The 26,761-nt window shown below is 46.5% G+C and overlaps 1 protein-coding gene across 1 annotated transcript in view; it reads left to right on the top strand.

Moving 5' to 3' along the window:
• LOC139465595 (uncharacterized) overlaps nt 1-22,033 on the top strand; it is a 41,337-nt gene extending 19,304 nt beyond the window's left edge. Inside the window, exons 6-9 of the mRNA XM_071247303.1 lie at nt 8,330-8,445; nt 10,047-10,121; nt 14,056-14,157; nt 21,828-22,033. Of these exons, the coding sequence (XP_071103404.1) occupies nt 8,330-8,445; nt 10,047-10,121; nt 14,056-14,157; nt 21,828-22,033 (499 nt within the window). The remainder of the gene's footprint in view (nt 1-8,329; nt 8,446-10,046; nt 10,122-14,055; nt 14,158-21,827) is intronic.
• The last annotated feature ends 4,728 nt before the right edge of the window (nt 22,034-26,761 follow it).

The raw sequence follows: 26,761 nt of genomic DNA, 5'->3' as shown, positions 1-26,761 counted from the left end.
AGTCTAAGTAGCATACAGATAGACATTGTATCGGGTCTAAGTAGCATACAGATAGACATTGTAACGAGTCTAAGTAGCATACAGATGGACATTGTAAAGGGTCTAAGTAGCATACAGATAGACATTGTAACGAGTCTAAGTAGCATACAGATGGACATTGTAAGGGTCTCAGTAGCACACAGATAGACATTGTGGGGATCTAAGTAGCATACAGATGGACATTGAAAGGGTCTAAGTAGCATACAGATAGACATTGTAAGGGTCTAAGTAGCATACAGATAGACAAAGGATCTAAGTAGCAAGCAGATGGACATTGTAAAGGGTGTAGCATACAGATGGACATTGAAAGGGTCTAAGTAGCATACAGATAGACATTGTAAGGGCGTAAGTAGCATACAGAGAGACATTCAAAGGGTCTAAGTAGCATGCAGATGGACATAGTAAGGGGCTCAGTAGCATACAGATGGACATAGTAAGGGGCTCAGTAGCATACAGATGGACATAGTAAGGGGCTCAGTAGCATACAGATGGACATAGTAAGGGGCTCAGTAGCATACAGATGGACATAGTAAGGGGCTCAGTAGCATACAGATGGACATAGTAAGGGGCTCAGTAGCATACAGATGGACATAGTAAGGGGCTCAGTAGCATACAGATGGACATAGTAAGGGGCTCAGTAGCATACAGATCGACATAGTAAGGGTCTCAGTAGCATACAGATAGACATTGTAACGGGTCTAAGTACCATACAGGTGGTCATTGTAAGGGTCTAAGTAGCATACAGATGGACATTGTAACGAGTCTAAGTAGCATACAGATAGACATTGTAAGGGGCTCAGTAGCATACAGATGGACATAGTAAGGGGCTCAGTAGCATACAGATGGACATAGTAAGGGGCTCAGTAGCATACAGATGGACATAGTAAGGGGCTCAGTAGCATACAGATGGACATAGTAAGGGTCTCAGTAGCATACAGATAGACATTGTAACGGGTCTAAGTACCATACAGGTGGTCATTGTAACGGGTCTAAGTAGCATACAGATGGACATTGTAACGAGTCTAAGTAGCATACAGATAGACATTGTAACGGGTCTAAGTACCATACAGGTGGTCATTGTAAGGGTCTAAGTAGCATACAGATGGACATTGAAAGGGTCTAAGTAGCATACAGATAGACATTGTAACGTGTCTAAGTAGCATACAGATAGACATTGTAACGTGTCTAAGTAGCAAACAGATGGACATTATAAAGGGCGTAGCATACAGATTAACGTTTTCATGTTGCTTTATAAACGATAAACGAGGTTGAAAACCTTCTGTACAGCACGTGGCGAAGCACAACTTTATACATCCATGTCATTTCACGTGTTCGTGTGTGTTTTCCTGTGAAGCTAGTTTGAGATATTCTCGCATAGTTGTCGTAAATATCGCATCAATATTCAATCAGCGGGATTGAAAATCGCATGGATCTTTCATTACTTTTATCTGCATTAACACTCTCATTTGCACCTACAAAGATAAAAATTGTCCTATTGCTTGAATTAATTTTTCTACGGTACATAAAAATGTCAGTAAAATATTTACTCAATCGTCAAAAGTTGTCAACCGAAACAGCGATTTGCATACACGAAACATTGCATGCTATCTCTTACTGTGCATAACCGATTCCTATATCACTGCATGGAGCTTTGCATCAGCTGCCTGATGGAGTGCGCAACATTTTTTTTGTTACCGATTGGCAAAACGAGTGTTTGTTTTTACAAACTAAACACTTTGGTAGCGCACGAAAATCTTATTCCGTGATCTACAACTCCAAGTCATTAAACATATTTCTTTAAGACTTAAATCCTAGCAGAAATCAAAGACGTTGATCTACATGTATGTGCGTCCATGCAGATATCAAGAGAAAAAAGGCGAAAGGGGTAAAGTTTCGAAACACGAGCAAATTTCGATATTGGAATAACAGCAAAACAAAAGCTAAATGAATATACATACAATTCTTTCTCCATAATAATTTAAACAATTTCAGATCAGAAACGATCGCATTTGTTTTATGAGATTCGTCTAGACGGTGACGGCACCGGTGGAAGAGTTTTCATGAACGTACCCTCGTGCAAGAATGTCCACCATGCGTGAATTATAAATTTTGAACTATTTCAAGTGGCCAAACAGCAAGTTGGATTTAGATTTTTTAGAATATGCCACGATATGTTTGCTTCCAAATTTGTACATAAAAATTGAAAACTGTGACTTAATCATTCAAATATAACTCTTAAACATCGTGAATGTCAACTGTCTTTTCAACTTCCGGTTACTCGTAAACATTTTCTGGCTGCTGCAGATGGCAAACACGCTGCCTTCTGTGTGAAATAAATGACTTAATTGTTGCTAATTAAACAAGAGGGTGAGTCTGGGGCAATAGTCATTGTATAATAAACTGTCACTTCTAATTAATTGAAAAGTCCATATTGATTAGATTTCATTTGATGCGGTCGGAGACCCGGCCTCTGATATGGTACACACTTCAGACGGAAATAAGACGGCGAAATTGACGAAAGCACTGGAATGTAAATAATATATTTTTGCCAACAAACTGTAATACCATTTACAACAGACGCTATTTCATGCCATCACTCTAAATATATTGAATTACAATCTAAACATACATTGTCGAAATTTGATAACTGCAGATTGTTGTCTACTGCATGCCAATGAAATGAACAGCTGATGGTGGTAAACATGCCTCCTAAACGATCTATAATTGTACTCGCGAATAATTCCCCATCAAGTCCACAATGAAGAGAAATATACTGAACCAAATTAAAAACTTCACAATCCTAACATTTTAACATTTTGACCAGTTATCATTGTGGGCCCTTATTGTGTATTTAAAAAGTAATGGCCACGTATTGTCTTCAGATAACACCCGGTTTTGTGCAGGTGAATCGATCAAAATCACGTGCACAGCACTATAGTGGCAAAAGTGTTTTTTCACGCGCAACTGGCCATAATACCGCACGTGTTTTCAGCCATACTTGTTAGCAGTCATTAACAAAAAAAGAAAACACAAGAAAACAAAAGTCTTTAGGGCCATTTGTCATGCCACGCCTTTCAAATGTGGCAACGTTAACGTGCCATCGGCATGTTGCAGACGGGAACGTCCGTAGCTGAAGTTGCCAGGACGATGGGTTGTAGTAGACGGACTGTTTATGATTTACAGACGCGTCTAAAGCAAACGGGTACGACCGCTGATCGCCCTCGGCCAGGTCGACCACGTGCAGAGGATCATCAGATTGTCTTACGTCACCTCCGTAACCGATTTTTGACGGCTACATCAACCAGAAATGAACTGTTTAGGGGTAGACTGAGTGCGCAAACTGTTCGAAACCGTCTGAGAACTGCTCACCTTCAAGCACGACGGCCATACTGCGGGCCGATTCTGACTCAGGCCGATTACACAGACGTCAACGTCAATTGTGGGCACAGCGACACTTACGAATGACTCAGAGGAATTGGAATCAAGTCGTCGTCTTCAGTGATAGTTCCCGATTTAATCTTCGATTTGCTAATGGTAGGGAGAGGGTGTGGAGGCGCCGTCATGAACGTTACGCCCAGTGTTGTGTACAGGAAGTTGACAGATTTCGAGGCGGAAGTGTCATGATGTGGGGTGCTCTCGGTGGTAATGCATGTTCCAGGCTTCTTGTCATCCATGGCAACCTCAGCGCTGCTGCTTACCGCGACCAGGTACTGGCACCAGGACTTCTGCCTTATATGGCAGCACATGGACCCGGTTTGATCTTCCAACAGGACAATGCCAGACCCCACACAGCAATTTTGACAAGGAATATACTTCAGAATGCGGGAGTCAACGTCATGGACTGGCCGTCAAGGTCTCCCGACCTCAATCCCATCGAACACGTCTGGCAGAAGTCTGCGCACTCTCCAGAACCAACCACAGAATTTGCAAGATCTTGGCACCATTTTGCAGCAACAATGGCGTCGTCTTCCCAATCATGTGTTCACAAGCATCACAAGGTCCATGCAGAGGCGTTGTGTGGCAGTTGTCAACGCACATGGTGGCCATACACGCTACTGAACTTGTGTGCCATCAGATTCTCGTGCTTGGGACTTATGATTTAAACTGTTGATGTTATTACCGAATACCGTAGGTGCTTGGAACAAATTATGGTTACCACCGTTAATTAAAATCCTTCTTTGGACATTAATGATTAAAAATTACCTGCTCTGATACATGTGTCCGTTGTATATCATATATGGGATTACTTTTAAAAATGTGAAGTTTTTAATTTGACTCAGTATACATAAATATTAGTGTAATTTCTCCTAAAGTAGACAATGAACAGAAATATTAGTCGAATGTATTTTTTGTAAATACATCTATTCGAAAATAGGATATCCGAGGATATATCTATATAATCTGGTAATATTACTTGCAACATTATTCGAGTCACAAGTACCGTTGTATATCATATATGGGATTACTTTTAAAAGTGTGAAGTTTTTAATTTGACTCAGTATACATAAATATTAGTGTAATTTCTCCTAAAGTAGACAATGAACAGAAATATTAGTCGAATGTATTTTTTGTAAATACATCTATTCGAAAATAGGATATCCGAGGATATATCTATATAATCTGGTAATATTACTTGCAACATTATTCGAGTCACAATTACCGAAAATCAAATACAGTTTCCACTGTGTGAAGATGAAATATCTCTGCAAATTAGCCAAATCTCATCACACGCCAAGAAATCTCATTGTTTTTGGACCAGGGGAGATTTTCTCTCATACGTAAAATATCCAGGAGAATCCCTGCTGCAAACTAGTGCGGCGTATGGATCGGGCACGCTTCTTGTGTATCGGGCGCCGAGATCATAGATTTAATCAATACATATATTTACATCTTCAGTCGGACCAACTTGGCTATTGTTGTACTATGGGACCGAGACGAGCTGACTGGTTATAAGAGCTCTCAGAGGCATCTAACGTTGAGACCTATGAATAGGGAGGAACTGCGTGGTACAGTCGGGAAATAGTTAACTATACTGAACAACAAAAGTTCATGTGACATTGAATAAGATTGAATGCAAAGTTATGTTTTTTACCAAATCTGAAACAATTTCGGTTTGCAACAGATAAAAGACTCCTGTAAGTGTTCAAATGATTTAATTTGCCATACTGACTCCAGAAAATGTGAGATTTCATTAAAAAAACCATGAACATGCCAAAATGTCAATTTACAAATCAATAGCGTGTGTCCACCTCTGGTTGCGATGCAAGCAACACATCTTCGTCTCATGAAATCGACCAGGCGTCGCACGAAGTCCTGTGGGATATCTGTCCATATCTGGTGGAGCTTGTTTCGAAGTTCCTGGAGTGTCTGGAACACGTAGTTGACGCCGAAGGCGCCGATCCATCTCATCCCGCATGTGTTTGATTGGTGAGAGATCAGGGGAGCGAGCCGACCAGGGGATGACATTCACGTTGTTTTGTTGAAGAGATCCTGAACAAGTCGAGCAATATGAGGCCGGGCGTTGTCATGTTGAAAGGTAATGCCTGGGCCATGACGACGCAAAAACGATAGAACAACAGGGCCGAAGATCTCGTCGCGGTAGCGCTGTCCATTGAGATTTCCCTTTACCACTATCAAACGGGTCCTCTGTCTTGCTGTAATCCCACCCCATACCATAACGCTGCCGCCCCCGAACTGATCTTCTTCAATGACTCAATGATTGACGTAACGTTCACCTCGACGTCGGTACACTCGAATCCGTCCATCGCTGTGGCTGAGGTGAAAACGAGACTCGTCAGTGAATAGAACTTGTCCCCACTGCATGACCGTACAGCGTAGACGCTGTCTGCACCACTGTAGTCGTGCTTGACGGTGGTTTCCTGTCTGGCGGGTCTTCTGGCGACAATCCCTGCACATCTGAGGCGACGACATACGGTTTGTGAAGGTATTCGTCGAAGGCCACGGATGCTTCTTGCAGTCACTGTTGCTGGCTGGAATCGATTTCGTAGGTGTGTTGTTCGAATCCAGTTGTCTTGTCGATTATTAGTTACGCGTGGCCTGCCACTCCAAGGATGGTCTCTGACTGCATTCGTCTGTTGCCAACGTTACCATAAACACCAAATGGTGTTTCTGTGGACGTTAAATTGTCTTGCAACACCACGTTGACTCGATCCTGCTTCAAGCATACCAATGGCTCGCAGACGCTCATTTTCGGACAGGCGTGGCATTTCGTAATGTTGAATAATTGCGTAATTTTGTTGTTTTTCTGAGTAGTTGTTGTCAGCACGATTCTAAACAATGCATATGGCATCTCGTTAACGCGTATGTTTTTATACCCATTCTTGGGTAGTGAAATGCATGGGGCTTGCATAAAAGTCAACATTTGCATGGAATGCATGCTTTTCTGTAGCAGTGGCGTTTTTGTGACTTGATTCCATACATGTACTACAATATTAAAATCCAAACCTTACTTGTTTAAAAAATGCACGAAAATATTGGTGTCACAGGAACTTTTGTTGTTGAGTATATATAACTGAGTTCATGACTTTAACATTTGCATCACACTCTTTGGGGGCGTCAGATTAAGTAGAATGATATCACTACAAACCGCCATTTCCGTTATCAGAAACACACAGTATTGCCGTAGCATCTCTTTGGGGCGAGAAGTTTGACTGCTGAGCATGGCTGATAGACTTTTGACACCGACATAAATATGTAATTAATATGTAAATATAATACGTCAACGATAACCAGTCCAGATTATCTGATAAAACAGATTCCATTGACGTTAAAAGGCAAAATGATATAAATGGTTCCCTAAAATCTGTGAGTGAGTGAGTGAGTGAGTGAGTTCGATTTGATTCCGTTTTTAGTAATATTCCAGCAATATCACGGCGGGGGACACCAGACTCTGTATCCAAGTAGGGAATGGAACACGGGCATTCGGCGTGGCGAGCGAACGCTTTAACCACTAGGCTACCCCATCGCCCCTCTCCCTTGGAATGACACACTATCCGACATCTCATACATCCTGACCACTTGTTTACAGGGACAAGTGAGTGAGTGAGTGAGTGGGGAGGTATGGGCTAAAGGCCTCTTAGCACAGTATTTCAGCTAACCACGACGTGTCAGTTTTGCCATAGGACCAGGCCAAGAAGTTGTGGAATTGACATTTACTTCATTGGAGAATTTCATAGAGCTGAATTCAGGATTCGAAACCAGGACAATTAGGACATAACATAAATTCATCTTGGATTAGAACGAATACCGACGGCATAGTTATAAAACAACGGCAAGGCAACGGAATAACGCAGAAACAACGTTGCGTGGTAGCAATCTGACAAATGCATGCATTATGTGTTGAGTGTTTTGTGTCGTTCTCAGTTGTCATGTACCTTTTATATGCCATAGTCATACTTGAATAATACATTATGTGTTGGGAGCACACACCATGGGACCACTTACTAAACAGCCACGCTGGCGCAAACCAGTCAGAGCGTGGGGTTATTGATTCCAGTGGAATTTTTAGTTTGCAGTTTGTAAATCATTAATTGAATTATATTGTTGTTTCATATTGGTTTCACGGTGCATTTTGAAACTCAACACAATTACTACTATGGGCGGGGACACAGGTGGCCCAGTCATCGCGAGAAACCTACGATTGTGGGTTCGAATCCCGGTTTGCCCCGATTATGTTTATCAGCACCATACCCGTGCATCACTTTGGGCATATAGCTGACATGCCGTGATATAACTGGAATACTGTTAAAAGCGGCGTTAAACCCAACTCACTCACTCACCCACATTGATGGTCTGTTGTGTTAGTTGCCTCGTGGAGTGCCGGGTGTGATGTCCGATAGAAAGTACTAAAGCTACATCGAAATAAACCCGCCAGGGTTACGAACATGAAATATCCATGTCATTTACCGATTAGTGAGTGAGTGAGTTGGGTTTAACGCCGCTTTTAACAGCATTCCTGTTTATATAAATGTGGAAGGAAAGCCCGAAGTGATGCAGGTCTCAGACGTTTACCACTTCGGTGAAACCCACGAGCACGGGTATGGTGCTGGCAAACCTAGAAACATAATCGGGGCGAACCGGGAATCGAACCCACAATCATAGGTTTCCGGCGTGCAAGGAAGTATTGGAAATATGGTCCCGTTGTAGTGGCCAGAGTGGTTTTAAGACGGAGCTGCTAGTTTAGCAGGCCTCGACTTAAAATGTTGACTATGTCGATGACACGTGAGTTTGCTTGTGTTCGTCATCCAAGGAACTCCACTTACTGTTCCAGTGAGGTTGACCTTGTCTTTATCGGCGCGTTGATTTGGGGAGCCGTCCTCATCGCGGGGATTGCTATATTCTTCGTGTGGAGGAAGAAACGACAGCAAAAACGCGAGGAGAAGAAAGGTAATTATGTAGTTCTGCAGTCATCTAGGGTGCACTCGGCTAAGGCAGTACCGCAGATTACCTCCTCTAGCAGTGGGGGGAATCCATGTTGGTACTTGATTCACTCGTTCACGTGACTATTATATTATACACTATCTGGTGGCATTCGTGATCCTAATGAATGTTGCTCGGTGTCAATTGTGTAATCAATTTGTATTCCTCATAAACAAATTCACGCAACGAGGAGCGGATAGGCCAGTATACGATTAACAGTAGAATCAAGCAATATGACTGTTCCATTTCTGCCCGCTGTAATATGTAGGTCACGGAATATGCCGAGTGTGTGCGAATGATCTCCCGCAATGAGTGTGAGAGTACAATGTTAATATATTACATTACTTTACCTCAAACATTTGTGTTCATGTCTTCAACCAAATAATACAACTACAAGAAATGTAGTGGGGTTATTTGTATTCAGGTGTGAGCTTGTTATCACAACCGCAGCCCTCCTTTTAGAAAGCCGTACTGAATGATCGTAATGATTGCTGTTAAAATTCAGCTATTTACTAAATTACATTTCTAATATATTTTCGATTATAAATTACATTTTTATCTAAAAATCCCTTGTAAAACATCAAGAAAACTATTTACAATTCTCAAATACTCCAAGTTATTGTAATGTGACCTGTTTCACTTACAAGCCTTTTTATGAAGTTTCGGATTTAAACCAGGGAAGATGTTTTATCTGAAAAAGCTCGAAGAAACGCAAGCACCAAGTGTCGCTGGCATTGCCCGTGTTTTGCACGAAATTGCGAATATTCTGGACAAATGGATTAAAGCGTTAAATATACACAGCCAGATATACAATCCCGTATTATTTACACTCTAAGCTATCTTCGGACGTTCGGAGTTCAGAAAGACACCGATATTGATGAGATTTCACCGTGCCACGCCATAGTGAAAATAACAAAGGGCAAATGCTGGACTCCGGACGTCGCACGTCAGTTCAACGTCCACAGGAACATCATATGGTTCTTATGGCGACGTTATCAACGGAAACAACGCGTCAGAGATTGTTCCCGTAGTGGCCGCCCAACCTAAACAACCCGTCGCGAAGACATGGATTCGAACCACCATTATCGACAAGAGTATCAGACAGCAGCTCTCACATCCGTGCCAACTGAGGCGTGTCTGCGAGGACAGTCCGACGCCATCTACATATCTACGACATCCGTACGAGGTGCCAGCCAGACAGCCAATACTGACGGCAGAATACCAACATCGACATCGACATCGACAGCTCCGGTGATGCATACAACACGGGACGTCACGGGAGAAGGGTCCTGTTCACTGATATGTCGAGTTTCCTTCTTCATGTAAAGGTGTTACTCTGGTGTGCACGATTCCCCGATGCGTCGCCTATCTGACATGTCTCGGATGAAATGGAATGATGGTTGCGACGTCGTACAAATCATTCAACAACGTCGAGGGAGCTGCCTTTCTCATGGATTTCTTCTCTTTGTGTTTTGGGTATGTCACAATAACATTTGCCTTTGTCTATATAACGACTATATTTTGTGTATGCGAGAGATCAATCATCATGTTCGTGTTTGTGTTTCTAGTTCCGCCGGAGGAGACGTCAGCACAACCCATGCTTCCTCCACAAACAGCAGCCCCACCACAACCCGGAGACCCAGGTACATGAAACAACCCAACCCTACACCCGACTCTCGACACCCCGTCACATTCTTTATATTCCACACCCCACACCTCACTCCCCACATCCCAAAAACCACACCCCACACCCACATCCCAGACCTCACATCCCACACCCCGCACCCCACACCCACATACTACACCCCAAACCCCACACCCACACCCCACATCCCACATCCCACACCTCACTCCTAACTCCCCACACCCAACACCCCACACCCCACTCCCACATCACACACCCCACTCCCACATCTCACACCACACACCTCACACCTACACCCAACACCCAACACCCAACACCCACACCCACATCCCTATCCCCACACCCCACCCCCACACCCCACACCCTACATCTCACACCTCGCTCCCCACTCCCCACACCCCACTCCCACATCTCACACCCCACTCCCACATCTCACACCCCACACCCCACCCCCACACCCCACACCCTACATCTCACACCCCACACCCCACACCTCGCTCCCCACTCTCCACATCCCACATCTCACACCACACACCTCACACATACACCCCACACCCCACACCCACATGTCCCACCCCAAACCCCACACCCACACCCCACACCTCACTCCCCAAACCCCACACCCACACCCCACATCCCACATGTCACACCCCACACCCCACACCCACATCCCACATGTCACACCCCACACCCCACACCCACACCCCACATCCCACATGTCACACCCCGCACCCCACACCCACATCCCACTCCCCACACCCAACACCTACACCCTACACCCCACACCCAACACCCCACATCTCACACCTCACACCTACACCCTACACCCAACACCCAACACCCCACACCCCACACCCCACATCTCACACCTCACACCTACACCGCACACCCCACACCCCACACCCCACTCCCACATCTCACACCACACACCCCACACCCCACACCCCACATCTCACACCACACACCTCACACCTACACCCCACACCCCACACCCCACTCCCACATCTCACACCACACACCTCACACCCCACACCCCGCACCCCACATCTCACACCTCACACCTACACCCCACACCCCACACCCCACACCCCACACCCCACACCCACATCTCACTCCCACATCTCACACCACACACCTCACACCTACACCCCGCACCCCACACCCCACACCCCACACCCACATCTCACTCCCACATCTCACACCACACATCTCACACCTACACCGCACCCCCCGCACCCCACACCCCACACCCCACACCCACATCTCACTCCCACATCTCACACCACACATCTCACACCTACACCGCACCCCCCACACCCCACACCCCACACCCCACACCCACATCTCACTCCCACATCTCACACCACACACCTCACACCTACACCCCGCACCCCACACCCACATCCCACTCCCCACACCCAACACCTACACCCCACAACCCACACCCCACACCCCACACCCCACATCTCACACCTCACACCTACACCGCACACCCCACATCCCACACCCACATCTTACTCCCACATCTCACACCACACACCTCACACCTACACCCCACACCCACATCTCACACCCCACACCTCACTCCCACACCCGCATCCACACCTTTCACCTACACCCCACACCAAACACCTCACTTCCCACACCTCACACCCACACCCACACCTCACACCTCACACCTCACACCCACACCTCATACCCACACCTCACACCTCACACCTCACACCCACACCCCACACCCCCAACCCACACCCCACACCCCACACCCCATACGCCACTCCCCACACCTCACGACTCACACCAACACCCACACCTCACACCTCACACCCACACCTCATACCCACACCTCACACCTCACACCCACACCCCACACCCCCAACCCCCAACCCCCAACCCACACCCCACACCCCACACCCCACACCCCACTCCCCACTCCCCACACCTCATACCCACACCTCACACCCCACACCTCACTCCCCACTCCCCACACCCCACACCCCATACCCCACACCCCACACCAACACCCCACACCCCACACCCCACACCCAACACCCCACACCTCACTCCCCACTCCCCACACCCCATACCCCACGCCCCTCATCCCATACCTCATACTCCACACCCCCACCCACACCTCACACCCACACACCCCAGCTTACACTTCACACCCACACCTCACACCCACATCCCACACCCCACAGCCCACTACCCACACCCCACATCCCATACCCCACATCCCACTCCCCACACCTCACACCTCACACCCTACACCCCACCCCCCACACACCACTTCCCACACCCCACATCCCCCACCCCACACCCCACACACCACACCCCACATCAGACTCCCCACACCTCACACCCCACACCTCACATCCCACTCCCCACACCTCACACCTCACAACCCACACCCCACTTCCCACTTCCCACACCCCACACCAGACACCCCACACCCCACTCCCCACACCTCACATCCCACACCCCACTCCCCACGCCTCACACCCCATACCCCACAACCCACACCCCACACCCAAATACCCACACCCCACTCCCCACTCCCCACACCTCACACCCCACACCCCACACCCCACTGCCCACACCCCAGACCCCACATCCCATACTTCATACCCCACATCCCATACTTCATACCCCACACCCACACCCACACCTCACACCTCACACCCACACCCCACACCCCACACCCCACATCTCACACCCCACACCCCGTACTTCATACCCCACACCCCCACCCACACCTCACATCTCACACCCACACCCCCACCCCAAACCTCACACCCCACACCCAACATCCCATACCTCATACCACACACCCCCACCCACACCTCACACCTCACACCCACAGCCCCCACCTCACACCTCACACCCACACCTCACAACTCACTCCCCACACGCACACCCCACTTCCCACACCCCACACCACACTCTCCACACCCCACATCACACATCACACACCTCACTCCCCACTCCTACACCCCACACCTCACACCCCACATCCCACTCCCCACACCCACACCCACACCCACACCCCGCACCCGACAACCCACAACCCACAACCCACATCCCACACCCACACCCAGCACCTCATACGCCACACCCACATCTCACACCCCACACCCACACCCACAACCCACAACCCACACCCACACCTCACATCCCACACCCACACACCACACCAACATCTCACACCCCACACCCACATCTCACACCCCACACCCACAACCCACACCCAACACCTCACATCCCACACCCACAACCCACACCCAACACCTCACATCCCACACCCACAAACCACACCTCACTCCTCACTCCCCACACCCAACACCCACATCTCACACTCCACACTCCACACCCCACACCCCACACCCATACCCATACCTCACTCCCAACACCCAACACCCACATCTCACACTCCACACTCCACACCCCACACCCCACACCCATACCCATACCTCACTCCCCACACCCAACACCCACATCTCACACTCCACACTCCACACTCCACACCCCACACCCCACACCCACACCCATACCTCACTCCCCACACCCAACACCCACATCTCACACCCCACACCCCACACCTACTCCCATACCTCACCCCCCACACCCACACCCCACACCTCACTCCCCACTTCCCACACCCACACCTCATTCCCCACACCCACACCCACACTCACACCCACACACCCAACACCCCACACCCCACACCGCACAACCCACACTCACAGAAAACACACCCCACAACCCTGGACCGACTCTCTGCACAAGGTACTCACCTCGCCCCTTAAAGTAAATACTACCCTCTCCTCGCGAGTCCTCTACAAATACTTAATACAAGGTTCTGTGTCAAGCTTGTATACGCTTCATCACTTTACGAGTGTCAAACTTTCAAAACATGTTTATACTTGTTTTAGTTCAGTCTGCAGCGGCTGGGGCACCGATGTTGCCTCCCCAGGGCGCAACTCCTCAACAACCTGGGTACCCACCCCCTCAGCAACCTGGGTACCCACCCCCAGGTGAGAGAGCACCTTTATCCCCTACACCATAGCCACCCGCCATGATCGCTGTGCCATTTCTACCCTGATCACGACCCTCCACAACGCCCTCATTCTTCATGCAAAACTTATCATGTTCCGTGGGTGATCCCCTTGTCCCCTGAATGTGGTAACCCTCAGCGTCGTCACCCTCAACATAGTACAAACCTCCTCCCCTCACCGTGTTGTGTGGGTGGCGTCTGTAAGGACTTGCAAGTGTGATAAGTGAAGACATGAGTAGAACGCTTGTCTTGACCCCAGCAGTGACAATTCACAGGATGTAATTAGTGTTTGAATGACAATGTCTATATACTTACTACATGTGCTGCTAAAGAAATCAGTGTTGTGGAATACATAGCTGTATGTTTTCAGCATATGTCTAAGTTTGTATTTCTCCTATCCAAAATGTCTTATTGTTGATATAAATGCGATGTTTAATAATGCGAACAAAGACCACTCGCATTTTTCGCAATTAATTCACGCTCGCGTTTATTTCAAGATTTACAGTATATATACTCACACGCAAAAGAAACACAAGTCGAGTATGCAGTATGCATGTTATATATTTTCAATAGTAAAGACAAGAAATACTAATAGGGCAAGATTGAAAATAATTTGACTGAAGACAGTTTAATGGATTAAAAGGCAGATGACATAATTGTTTTTTTCAAATGTTAAGGGCTTAGACAGTTTCGGGTCAATACCCAAAATGTCAGTCAATACCTGGTGTGACAACCATTTGCATTGATGACTGCAACACATCTCCTGTACATTGAGTGGATCAGACGATTTGTGAAGGCCCTAGGGATCCTACTGCACACATCCAGAGCAGCTGTGCGTAGGTCATCGGCAGTTGTAGGGACTAGGCGTGTAGTTGTAGGCGCACATTGTGCATTGTATTCGATGGGTATAAAGATCTGGGCTGAGGGCTGGCCACAGTACAACACGGATGTTGTGTTGTTGCAGAAAGGCCATGGTAGCTCTGGCAACATGGGGACTAGCGTTGTCCTGCTGGAAAATGTGTTGTTGATGTTGTGCAAAAACTTGAACAACGTGGGGTCTGATCACTTGGTCGATATACCGCTGAGTAGTGACGCCGTGTCCCCGAACCTTGACCAACATTTAGAAAGCACATGGGTCAAAGTCTCGCATTAAGTCCAATCCCTGCCCATATCATGACGCTAGGTCCACCCCATGGATCCCTTTCGGCAACTTTTCTGTCAGCGAAACGATCACCTCGACGCCACCAAATTCTGAGTCTTCCGTCTGCATGGGAGACAGAAAAGAAGGCATCAGAGAAGATGACACGCCTCCACTCACGATGACGACAATTGTGATGATCCTGTGCCCACTGAAGTCGTGCTTGTCGATGCCGTGATTGGAGAACAGGACGACGTGCTGGTCGGCGACATCTGAGATTGTTGGAACGGAGACGTCGGATCACAGTGTCCCGGCTAATGTGTTGATTATGGTCTGTCGAGCACTTTCACTTGCAGTTAGGAACGGATGTCGCTGGTGTTGACGGGTAATCTGCCGATCTTGTCGATGTGTGGTGACCCTAGGACCACCGCTCCGAGGAAGGTCATCTGTGGTCTGTGTAGCATTGCGTCGATGCAGGAGACGGTAAATTGTGGTTACGTTAACGTTGAAATGACGGGCAACATCTTGGACAGATTCTCCAGCTTTCAAACGTCCAATATCCTGGTTTCTCTGAATTTGAGTTAGGCGTGGCATTGTTGGCCAAGGAGTGGTAGGTCCAAGAATCGGCCACAGTTTTATACCCACTACAGTTCGTGACAGTTTGTGCATTTGCGATTACGCGGGAAACGGGTGCATGATACCCACATATTCATTGAAATGGTGCGTTTTGGCGATTCGTTTTTTATGTTGCGTTTTTACTCGGAGCTTCCAAAATGCAACCAAAAATATTGATAACACCATCAGGCTTCACTACACATGTTAAAACTCGTATCAATTTATGGTGCCGTGTTTGTTACCTATTTGCTTAAAACCACTTGCGTTTCTTTTGCGTGTGAGTATATATAATATAAGACTCTTGAAAATCACATGCTAAACCCGGTCGAGTAGATTATACAGCTCATCTTTGGATATATGACGTAATTGTCGAATTCACATACACAATGTGGGGCAAAACGCTCATTTCGACGATGATAAACACGTTGAGTTCCATCTCGCCGGTGAAGAAGAAATCGTGATTCAGCGGTAAACCACACTCGTCTCCAGTTTCTCAAGGTATGGCACCATCGCAACCGTCACTGTCGATAGATCTGTTGCAAACCAGGGACGATAACTGGTCTTCTGGGTCGGATTCCAGCCTCGCGAAGATGGTTTCTGACAGTTTGATCCGTTATCCTCCTCAAACCAGGGATGTGTCGGCCGGTTCTGGCACGGTCTGCAGTGGAACTGAACTGTGTATCGGTCCCAAATGCGGCAATTGGTGCTGTGGTGGACGTTGAAGTGGCGCGCAACAGAAGACTGCTATTCTCTTTGGATACGTCCTATGGCGATGTTCTGATCGACAGCGCTGGGTCTCGGCATTTTCGAACTTGAAAAATGTTGACAATTGAATGACAAATTATTGGCTTATGCTTACCTTTTTATAGCCACTACCACGAATTACGAATGTCATAACTTGCACGTGCATTTTGCTTTACTGTGTTCCCCCGTGACATTTTTGAACAAGTGTGTAAACAATGCCGCTTAAGACATTGCAAATCGACACTGGCTGCGTTTTGACGCATCAGACAACCAACACTTTCCAATAACATATATTCAATTTATATACCGGATTTTCTGTTTTCAGGTTCAATGAACTATATGGTAGTAACTCGTACTCAGGAATAATACAAGAACATGGTGTTTTTTCGAAAGTATTGCACACAAAACATAAACCTAACAGCACAATGATTACAAGTAAGTGACATTGTGGTGACACAGCTACCTGTAAATATAACAGATACTTGTTTGCGAGCCGGATGCTAAAAGGGTTTTGTCATTTTCAGTTTTGTAAAAATATGTGCAATTGCGGAATGTGCCGTGTTGGGACTGAAATAAGATGTGTCGAGGAATAACAGTCATAATTACATATAGCAGTTCAGTTCCTGTCAATAATTAGATTGAATGCTTGCCACCTTTCTCACAACATACCATGTACAAATCAACTATACTGAACCTAATAAGAAACGTCACCCCAAGTAACATTGCATGAAAAGTTGTTATTTAAATATATGGGTAATTTTTGTCAAAGTTCCTAAAATTCAACATTACCTTGTCCGAAAAAATGAAATTTGATGATAAAAAACAAAGCAGATGACAATAAAACCGATCGCCCAAACGCATCACGGCAACGGCCATGGTAACCCGATGCATGTGAGTTCCGTGGAAATTGAAATGCACATGCTTTCCCCCCATTTCATGCCCTATAAAAATTAACCCAGATCGGATAACATAAATTCCTTATTGAATTACTACCACATGCCAAGACTGACAAGAAATCAGCGACACCAAGCCCTTGGACGATTGCAAGCTGGACAAACCGCCCGGCAAGCAGCCAATGCATATCAAGTCCACGTAAGGACCATATACAGGCTCCAGCAACGGTACCAGACCACCAACACTACAGATGACCGATCACGTCGTGGAAGACCAAGGGTCATAATCCGACGTCAGGATTGTGCAACAGCATCTTCAAGATCGCTTTGTTACTGCTGCGGAAACTGCTCGACATACCATGGGGACACACCAGCGACACATTAGTGTGGACGCCGTGCGTCGACGACACCTCCACTGTCACAGGCCTCACATAGGATCCATTCAGTGGGCAACACACACCAGCAGTGGCGAAGAGTCCTCTTCTCAGACGTGAGCCGTTACTGCATCTCAACAGCAGATGGCAGAGAGAGTGTCGACGCTGTGGTGGACGTTATTCGGATGCTTGTGTTGTTGAGAGAGACTCGTGGGGTAGTCCGAGCTTCAAGGTGTGGGGTGGTCTTGCGAAGAACATCTTCCAGAACATCGGTCCAGGAAGAGCCAATGGTGTCACAGCAGTTCGGGACATTGATCAAGTCTTGAGACCACAGACCATACCTCATTTGGCACGTCGCCGAGACCACGAGTTTCAGCATAATAACGCCCGTGCCCACACTGCGAGAGCAACAAGAGACTTCCTCCAGCAAAATTGCATCAGAACCATACAGTGACCTGCCGGTCGTCACGATTTAAATCCCTTTGAATACCTGTGGGACGAGATTCAAAGACGACTGAATGACGTCCGACCAAGGCCGACAACTGCAGCTGAACTGCGTCAGGCATACTTCAGAGTGTGGGCTCAAGTGCCTTCATCAACCGCCTCATCCATTCCATGTATCGACGTTGCACGGCAGTCATCATGCACATGGCGGGCACACCAGATATTGACTTGTGATGCCATTTTCTCAGAGACTAATGTTATGTTTTCCTTTAAGAACATTTGACACTTAAATTTCAACATTGATGATCAGTTTTGACAGGTTTCATCTTTTAAATATGTCTCAAAGTATGTTAACAGTGTTTGGACAAAAAAGGTTTCTCATATACTAGTAATTCCTTGTCACCTCTCGTTTCTCTGTGGCATCCAATACCGTGACCCCAAGATACCTCCTTGTCACCTCTCGCTTCTCTGTGGCATCCAATACCGTGACCCCAAGATACCTCCTTGTCACCTCTCGCATCCAATACCGTGACCCCAAGATACCTCCTTGTCACCTCTCGCTTCTCTGTGGCATCCAATACCGTGACCCCAAGATACCTCCTTGTCACCTCTCGCATCCAATACCGTGACCCCAAGATAATTCCTTGTCACCTCTCGCTTCTCTGTGGCATCCAATACCGTGACCCAAAGATACCTCCTTGTCACCTCTCGCATCCAATACCGTGACCCCAAGATACCTCCTTGTCACCTCTCGCATCCAATACCGTGACCCCAAGATACCTCCTTGTCACCTCTCGCATCCAATACCGTGATGCTGTAACCTCCATGCAGTTTAACTTCTTCTACCCACGGATACCAAACATTGCGACCTCTATTCTATATTTCCTGTCCATGCCGTAGGGACTAAGGGGTAAGCAATGCTTGTAAGGGGGACAAACTTGGTTGAATACGCGTCATCATACCCCAACAATATATCCTGCTCCGGTTCTGACCCGTTATTATTACACAGACAACTGTGATAGACGTGGAGTAATGGCCACTGTGGCCTGAATCAACAAACCAATCAATCCATACTTTGTATACATGGTCACTTTGACTTTATCGACGACAATTATTCCCTCCCTGTTGCAGGTGCCGTGTACCCCCCCCCCCCCCCCCAGGCCAGCAACCCACCTACCCATACCCCACCCCCGGCCAGCAACCCACCTACCCATACCCCACCCCCGGCCAGCAACCCACCTACCCATACACCACCCACGGCCAGCAACCCACCTACCCATACCCCACCCCCGGCCAGCAACCCACCTACCCATACCCCACTCCCGGCCAGCAACCAACCTACTGTCACGTATTGAATCAACCACAAACACAAATGAAGTTGTAATACAGATTTATTCCCTCCCTTAAAGTAATTTTAAATCCCAATAACAATATCTAAATTCAAACTAATACCAAATTAACTAACACAACTAACTAAACTAGCTTCTCCTACCAATAACAATACTACCACCTACTACTAATACTAATATCTTAATACTAACAGTACAAATGTCTACTACTAATAATACAACTATCTCCTACTAACAATACAACTATCACGATACACTATCCTAATACTAATAGTCTACTTCTAAAAATACTAACACTAATACAGATGTTCTAAGAATAACACAACTAATACACAGTAAAACTTTGTGTGTGTATATATATACAACAACAACACACAACCACAAAAAAAAACCAACCAAAAGATACAAAGCCACTCCACTGTCACTGTCACAACAGCTCTATACAGAACTTTAGAATCTCTGATGTTATTGAGCAGTTCATACGAGAATTCTTCCTCGTAATAACGAATGGTGATCTTTCCACCCAGGCGATGTTGTCCCCACGGAGTTAGGGGTGCCTCTTTACATGGATGCCACGGCTGTGTTCATCCTACGATGTGCCACGGAGACGAAGATACTTCTCTCCTTACGTTGGGTCGGAGAACTTCTCTCCTTACGTGATGTTGGAGGTTGTTACTTCCTCCTACGTAATATCGGAGGTTCTTCCCTCCTACGCACTCTAAGGTTAACCGGCCAGTTCCGGGACACTACAATGTAATATACGCAATTACAGTCACTGAGGTATGTGTCACTACCTCACAATACATACAGCCATGCACCAATACTCCGATTTACATATTACTGAGTTGAACTGTTTATACTTTGATCATGTTGTGGTTATTTGTTACAGTGGCTTTACGCTATTACCATCAATATGTGTATATAATTACGTTTGGAAAAAATACATAACTCAAAATTCTATCCTCTAAAATACAATTCAACATGAAACAATAAATGTAAAAACTTACGCCAACCAGAGTAGAAGTCTCCCACAATATTAGTCCATGCCTTACATGACCATGCTGATTCTGGCTGACTGTACAAATTATTACCCTGCCCCGCTATTTAAACTGACCCCAAAGCCCAAGCTACCCCTGACCTCCCTATTGTTACACCAATTAACTCCCCAGCTATCAGCCGTACCCAGTCACGCTTCCCTGACCCTAACCTGTTCCCATAGTATTACCTGACAATATCTAAAAACAACTCGCTAAGCTTAATATACTAATGTAACCATACCGTAATACATCTATCTGAAGTACTAACATATAATTAAAATATACAAGATTATCTGTGATCTTGACACCTACCCATACCCCACTCCCGGCCAGCAACCCACCTACCCATACCACCCTCCCGGCCAGCAACCCACCTACCCATACCCCCCTCCAGGCCAGCAACCCACCTACCCATACCCCACTCCCGGCCAGCAACCCACCTACCCATACCCCCCTCCAGGCCAGCAACCAACCTACCCATACCCCACCCCCGGCCAGCAACCCACCTAACCATACCCCACCCCTGGCCAGCAACCCACCTACCCATACCCCCCTCCAGGCCAGCAACCAACCTACCCATACCCCACCCACGGCCAGCAACCCACCTACCCATACCCCACCCCCGGCCAGCAACCAACCTACCCATACCCAACCCCCGGCCAGCAACCCACCTACCCATACCCCACCCCCGGCCAGCAACCCACCTACCCATACCCCACCCCCGGCCAACAGCCACCAAGTGAGACATGGGACAGGCAGCTGTCGAAAATATTCCTTTTAAGATACATGTTTACAATTCAAATGCATTTATTAACGCAATTTGTGTTTGTGCAATTCAGGGCTCCTTTGGCGCCAACAGGCTCCACGAAAGTTTTTATGCTGCTCTATGACTGATCACTGTCAAAGTTAACTATTTCTGATTTACCCTTCCCCGACAACATTTGTATGTTCATGTATATCCCAACGGGCAACTAAACCAATGATGCCTATAAACCAATTGTTGTTATTTCCTTGTCCACACACCTGTAATCCTATACGTCATTCTGTGTCATTTAGGTGTCGCCTACCCCCCTCAACCACCCCCGGGCCAGCAAGGCTACCCCCCTCAACCAGCGCCGGGCCAGCAAGGCTACCCCCCTCAACCAGCCCCGGGCCAGCAAGGCTACACTCCTCAACCAGCCCCGGGCCAGCAAGGCTACCCTCCTCAGCCTGCCCCGGGCCAGGCAGGTGAGACGAAGCCCAGTTGGTCCGTATATGTATAGCCAGTGTTGGTGAAAGCAAGTGCACCACATTGTGATGCTTTACGTCGGGCGAAGACACCTATGATGCCAGCATTAGTCGCCTTTTCTCCTCGTACCCAGGCAAGAATCGGTGTTCAGCCATGGCTCAGTCATTCAGTCCCTGATTGGGTGTCACCCTGTGGAATAGGTGTTCAGTCACTGGTTTGTCTGGTCCAGAATATTGTTTGTTTTGGGGTTGTTGTTTTTTTAACGCCGCACTCTCCATTATTCCAGCTATTCCAGAGTGCGGCGTTCGACAACAAAGTAGATGTCAACACACAGTGGCCAAATGTAACAAATGTCATATTTGGGATAGCACTTTCTTAGTAAGTACAGATTCTAGTACTGTCAGAGTGAGGCACCTTATCGCCAGCAAATAGAGTCAGCGACCTGTGTTATGGCAAATATAACATTTGTTATACAAAGTAGATGTCAGTGTTTCAGGGTTCTGGTTTGCTCTGTTTCCAGACACTTGTCCCCCTGCGGCTGACGGCACCCCATCGGTAGACCCACCCCCTCTACAACAACCGCCCACCGTCGCCTACCCCCAACCAGAAGCCCCCCAGGGCGTTCAGACAACCGCCAGTGAGTTGTACCATAAATTTTGGAGCAGGTTTAAGACGGAAGACGGTGGGGTTTGTAGCATGTTATCATGTATCGCATCATCGGTTAGTGTCTTCATATTTATTGAGTTGTGGCTTGATTCTCGTTACGTAATGTACTGCTGGGGATCTTTATATGAATCATATGCTCACTCATACTATATTATTATAGTATCATGTATACTAGTATTTTGTGTGGATGGTATTGTGGGGTTATTGTGGGGTTACTTTCTGGATGTGAATCGAATCGTGGTGTTAGTATCGTGATATATATCGTGTCATGAGTTAGAATTTAGTATTAGTAACCGTATCGTGTGTAAAACACATGCTGTACTGTAGGGTCAGTGTCTGTCTGGGGTTTAAATGGTATCATGGGTCAGTATCATTATGAGTATCGTATATCACAGTGTGCGTGTCTGGCATTGTAGTTTGCAGCGTATTTCATTGTGGGGTTAGTGTCGAGAAATGTTTGGTATCGACTCTCTATTCTATAACTGTCGTTTCAGGCGTGCCGCTAGAGTCGTCGGACCCACCACCTCAGGCGGTGTAAGTCGCCATCAGCTGGGAGGACACTAATCTTGGAGGCAGAAAACAACGCCAGTACTTTTGGTTATCAACAGTGGCGAATCATGGGACATGATCCTGGTCCCGTCTTCCCATTATTTAAGGCTATGAGAGTATTTGTTTCAATTGTTTTAACAGATTCAAGCCTCTTTTTCTGAGGCAAACATCTGTGCATCCTCGATGCTCCAGGGTAATGTATATGAAGGAGCACAGTGAGCACATTACCCTGGATGGTCGATGATGTGTTAATGGCAGGATGTGCTTCATTGTATATCTGTGATACTGAATGCTTTTATACATACGTGGGCATTGGTCTGGTGGGTGCTAAATCCCCCACAGGGCTTCTTTGTCCCCGACTCTGGAGCTTTGGCTGTTCTCTTTCGTCCCTCGATCAACTATATATTGATGGCTTCCGAACGCCGTAGAACGCCGTTCGATGATTTTTTTTCTGTGTTTTTGTGTTTAATGTGTCATTTTTCATATTCATAGAAGTACATTGTTCGGGTTGTATCGCCCATTCTGGAGTCGTTTGTATATTAGATGTTATATTCCATGTTATATTACGTCAATGTGAATTCCATATTCAACTTTCTAACCTTCGTAATATTTATTAATGTTTTCACTATAATTGTAACTGATACTTTTCAATGTTGTAATCTCATCGGAACCGAAGGCAACTTAACATGAAATACTTTGAGGGCGTATTTTGATTTTTGTCCGTGCTATGTCATATCATCAGAAAATATCCATGTTATGTTGTATAATGCATTCTGTTGTCTGCGTTTGCATCTTCTTGTTTACCCTTTCATCATAACCTTTTACCTGGTCCAAATATACCAGTAAATAGGGGTGTTGTTTGTTTGCTTGTTTAACGCCGCACTTAGCAATATTCCAGCTATATGACGGCGTCTGTACATAATCGAGTCTGGTTCAGACAATCCAGTGGATGATATCATGAGGATTGTTCACGCAATTGGGATACGATGACATGCATCAACCAAGTCACGGAGCCTGACCACCCGATCCCGTCAGTCGCCTCTTACAAGCATGGGTTGCCGAAGACCAATTCTAACCCGGATCTGCACGGGTTTAAAACAGAGGTGAGCTACAGGGCCTGTTTACTCTGTTACCTTGTGTTATTTTTATATAACTTTTTATAGTTGTGCCATATCTAATAATGTTAATTCTTTCGCATTATTGTTAATGTTATTTGTCTACATTGCTTTTATATATATAGTGTCTTTTTATGTGATGTGTTTGCATATGTTCAGACAGTTAATTGTTGCTGGGTCATTACAACAAGAAGTGCCTTTAGTTGAACGATTCCTACCACTGACAAAAACCAGACGCCATTCATTAACCAACATGTTCCGTTACTCTGGCTGTTTACCGAGTCTCTCCATCGGACAAACGCCGTCACCAGATAAACAGGAATGGAGACATTGCACAACCGGAAGTTACTAAGGACGAGTGCCCCTATTTACATCCTCTCCTTGGGCTTGACGTCACTACAATATATCTGGCCTCAGACCACAATTAATTTCCTACTTTGCTATCTGCAGTGACATGACAGCACACCATAATTATTATCAGTCTCCTATTGCATGCTAACCAACCTGCCACTTGTCACTTAATGTGTCGGCCTGGATCTACAAGCTAGCTTTCGGGGTAAACACTGTCAACAGTGCCGATCGGACGTTTTGAGCCGAAACACACAGAGCTACCTTCAACATGCGGTCAAGTCAAGGGAAGCTGGAATCAAAACCTTCACAGATTGTGGCTAACACAAACTTGGCCACAAACTACAATGTCTAATCTTTCATTTAAGCTATCACAAGTCACTCAAAAACATTTGGCGCAGGCCGAACAGCCCATCTAAACAGGGCACTATATTCTCTAATTTTCCTCCGGGGGTAACTGTGGTCTGAGGCCATCTAGAGCTACTACCCTGGTGTATCTGCGCAGCGTTCGTGAACGTTGATGTGACAGAATGTATTATGTCTACTTACAGTCTCTAGTGTGTACTATCCCCTGTACTTGATGGATTAAACTCGTTGTTTCTTTGCCCTAGTTTCTTACTCATACCCCATTACTCATTCCTCATACGGATTGGCTAAGTGAGTGAGCATGGTTTTACGCCGCTTTTAGCAATATTACAGCAATATCACGGCGGGGGACTCCAGAATTGGGCTTCATACATTGTACCCATGTCGGGAATCGAACCCGGGTCTTCGACGTGACGAGCGAACGCTTAAACAACAGGGCTACACGACCGCCCTGGATTGGCTAAGTCAAAACAAGGTTTTACAAGTTTTACTGAAGATTCAGGTATATCGATGATCTGATATGGTTCAATAACAATTAAATAGCCAATTCCCTTCCACTGATTTACCCACCTGAACTAGGCGTAGAGGAGACAAGTGAGACCGCCTCGTCTGTTTCATATTTAGATCTATGCATAAAGATTCGGAATGACAAACATTCTCCACAAGACTGTATGACAAGAGGGATGACTCCAGCTGTCCAGTAGTCCACTTTCCCTTCATGTCGAGCAATATTCCAGCAGCTCCGGTCTTTGGTGTTTACATTTCAGTTTTGAGAAACAGTCGAGCATACCCTTTCTACAAACATTTCAAATAGTGTCATACGACTTTGGTTCAGAAGTTGATCAAAAAGTTTTATGGCAGACATGACGCATGAGTGACAAAAATCATGTGCGATGAAATTCCATATTTTGACTTGTACCATATGTTCCGGTGGGGTTTTTTTCAGTGAACAGTTGACTTCCCTTTGCTTGTGTTTTGTGACGGGTGCCACCGGTGGGGCAGGACACGCTCACCTCTAAGCTAATGCCTGGTATCATAACTATTTGATAGTGATTCATGAACACATGTTTATGACATAGTCGGAATCGTACAATCGACTCTTCTTTTAGCCGAGATTTCTATTGAATATGGAAAGGGTTTCATCGTTTTTATTTATTATCATAAATGGCTGGGTGGGTAAACGCGCGGATTCTCCACACGGACACTACTTCAAGTGAAATGGGGTTTAACGTCGGGTTGAAGATTATTGCATTCACAGCTACCTGCTGGCACGTGTGTGCGTGTGAACGTGCGTGTGTGTGCGTGCGTGCATGGGTGTGTGCGTGCGTGCCTGGCAGCTTGTACTAATCGGACTTACGTCGGTTTTATGGTGCTTACCACTGAGATACCATGTCACAGTTTAACATGGATACCCCACTCAGAGACAGCATACTGACTCCGAAGCGGCAAATCCTTGTTTTATCCCTTATTCCCAGGCGCCGGACAGGGGAATAAGAAGTACTATCTTTAAACGCATTTTTCGCATGACGCAGCCAGAGGATCGAACCACGACCTTCTGCTTCCCTGTGTCCATAGCCGCTATATGACTGGGGTATTACTAAAAGCGGAGATAAAACCTACGCACTCACTCACTCAATGTGTTGTGTGCAGGACCTTTGAAAGCCCTGAAATTTTTGTCACCTGACACAACTTGTCAACTACTACATCTTGTTATTGAT

Source organism: Haliotis cracherodii, unplaced genomic scaffold, assembly GCF_022045235.1.
Source record: "Haliotis cracherodii isolate W230 unplaced genomic scaffold, xgHalCrac1.p SCAF_18, whole genome shotgun sequence".
Lineage (NCBI taxonomy): Eukaryota > Metazoa > Mollusca > Gastropoda > Lepetellida > Haliotidae > Haliotis > Haliotis cracherodii.
Note: the sequence above shows the minus strand (reverse complement) of the source record. Positions and strands in the feature narration are given on the sequence as shown.